We start from the raw sequence: 2,500 nt of genomic DNA, 5'->3' as shown, positions 1-2,500 counted from the left end.
AGCAATTTCAGTCTGTGCTTTATGATCAGAGAGAGACATTGAAGTGCTTCTAGGCGGGGGAGACGGTAAGAATGTCCACAGGACAAAGAGCTGAAATACAGGATGAAACTGAGTGAATAAAAAGCACACGAAGACGTAAGATAAAGACTAAGCAGTGCGGTGTAAGACCTAAAATAAAATTCAACTAAACAGGATAAAAGAGGTAAAAACAAGATAGAAGATTCAACTAAATAAACTCACTAAAATAGCAACAGAACCGAAAGTGCAGGTTAATATTTATTTATTTATGATGTTTCTCTTTGTGTTTGTGTTCGTGTGTGTGCAGGTACCACCAGGCAGCCTAGAGAGGGGGAGGTGGCTGGGGTGGACTATAACTTCATCAGCGTGGACGAGTTCCGCATCCTGGAGGAGAGTGGGCAGCTCCTGGAAAGTGGCACTTATGATGGTGAGCATTATGCTGTGTGTGTGATCATATCACATCTATTATCTCTATCTATTAGTGTCTATGCTGTCTGTGTATTTGTGCAGTTAAACCCTTCATTTGGCTCTCTTATGATCAGGGCCCGTATTCACAAAGAATCTAAAGAGGCTAAACAAATTTACAAAGAATCACAACGAGGCTAAAAGTAACTCCTAACATACGGAGTGTCAGTCTTAACTCTAGGACTCCTAATTTTTAAGAGTAATTCACAAAGCCTTATAGTGATAAGTCCGGGATGGCTTAGAAGTAGATGAGAGGGCTCCTAGCTCACCAAGACCTATTCACAAGCAATTGTAAAGCAGCTGTAACATTGCAAGTCACAATGAAATGCACATGGTGCAGAATCAGTTACAGGAGATCTCAATCGAGAGGGAATAATTGCTAAAGGATGCAATAACACCACCAACAACATGAAATACCATTCATTATCAAGACTTAAACTAAATGTAATGTTTTATTGTTAATCAAGTTAAACGACTGTCTGTCAATGCAAACATGTAATAGGCCTGCGGATCCATATTTAAAACATTGCAAAGATACTGGGCCCTAATTTAAATGCTGGGTAAAGTGCAAAGCCAGTCTATGAGCAAAGTTCTCGTGCATGAACTAACGGCATCATGTGCCGTGAGAGAGCTTTTAGCTGACCCACCGATGTTTGTGGTAGGATCTTTCTCATGGTATTAAATTTGCAAATTGATTTTGCGTAGTTATTAAGCAAGCTTTAGTTAGACTTTAGACTTTTCACTTTGCCCAGCATTTAAATTGGGGCCCACTGTCAATCAGTAGTGTATTCTGTTACTATTTCTGTATTCCATGTGTAGCCTGTCATCTATCTTTCTTTCTTTCTTTCTTTCTTTCTTTCTTTCTTTCTTTCTTTCTTTTTATTTCTTTATTTCTTTATTTATCTGTTGGAGACCCAGGTTTGAATCCAGCCTGCGATGTCCTGATCCCACCCAATCTCTCTCTCTCCCTCTTGCCTCCTTTCACTCTTCACTTTCCTATGTGAACAAAGGCAAAAAGCCCAAACATATACTTTTTAAAAATATAATAAATGTTTAGGAGTACTCTTAGCGATAAGTTAAAATGCTTTGTTGAATATGGGCCCAGATAGCCAGCATTTCTGTCTCTCTGTCTGTCTGTCGGTCTGCCAGCATGTGCCTGTGTTAAGCTGATAATACAGATGGCAACTTTTTGAGCAATATTTTCTGGGCAGTGTTCCTGAATATTGTTGTTGGGGTTCATTTGGGTTCTGTAAGTAATCATGGTCATCCAATCAGAACACATGGAACCGGTTATGTGGTTGACCGGCACCATTGCTCAGAATGTTGCCCCCATGCATCATCCCCCTGACTCCCTCTTTGTGTGTGTGTGCGTGTGTGCGTGTGTGCGTGTGTGTGTGTGTGTGTGTGTGTGTGTGTAGGGAACTACTACGGCACTCCTAAGCCGGCGCTGGAGCCTGCTGGGGAGCAAGAGGCTGAGTACGGTGGCCTGTTTGAGGAGGACTTTGGGGAGGGCCAGCGTCGGAGGACGGCGTCGGTCAGCAGGATAGAGCGCAGCAGCTCCGCCCCTGAGGAGGACGACGACGATGAGCTGCAACCAGCCGTGCCCAACGGCCTCACAGGTCAGTCAAGACATATATATATGTGTGTGTGTATATATACACACACACACAAACACACACACACACACATATATATGTGTATATATATATATATATATATATATATATAGTACCCTCCAGAATTATTCGCACCTCTGCTAAAGACTAAAGTTGACTGAGAACCGGTATAAAAAAAATATCTGTTGGTGATTTATTGTAATCTCACAATGAAAAAAAATTAGTAAAAATCCGACCTTGAAGGGAAGCAAAGTTATTTTGAGAAAAAGGAAAATCTCATAAAGAAAAAAATATTTTTAATGAAAGCACGTCACATACACACACACACACACAAATACACACACACCCCTACTACACATAGACACAAACACGCACAGTGTACATTTACATACACACAGTAT

General features: G+C 41.0%; 1 protein-coding gene across 2 annotated transcripts in view; it reads left to right on the top strand.

The window, feature by feature from the left end:
• magi3a (membrane associated guanylate kinase, WW and PDZ domain containing 3a) overlaps positions 1-2,500 on the top strand; it is a 52,255-nt gene that overhangs the window by 23,214 nt on the left and 26,541 nt on the right. For both annotated transcript variants that reach the window (XM_076277238.1, XM_076277237.1), the window contains exons 3-4: positions 326-445; positions 1,902-2,102. In XM_076277238.1, the coding sequence (XP_076133353.1) occupies positions 326-445; positions 1,902-2,102 (321 nt within the window). The remainder of the gene's footprint in view (positions 1-325; positions 446-1,901; positions 2,103-2,500) is intronic.

The sequence above is a fragment of the Alosa pseudoharengus genome, unplaced genomic scaffold (genome assembly GCF_046254945.1).
Source record: "Alosa pseudoharengus isolate Yale_2024_CS ecotype anadromous, Long Island Sound unplaced genomic scaffold, YU_APseudo_1.1 YU_APseudo_1.1_scf_9, whole genome shotgun sequence".
NCBI classification, from domain to species: Eukaryota; Metazoa; Chordata; class Actinopteri; order Clupeiformes; family Clupeidae; genus Alosa; species Alosa pseudoharengus.
Note: the sequence above shows the minus strand (reverse complement) of the source record. Positions and strands in the feature narration are given on the sequence as shown.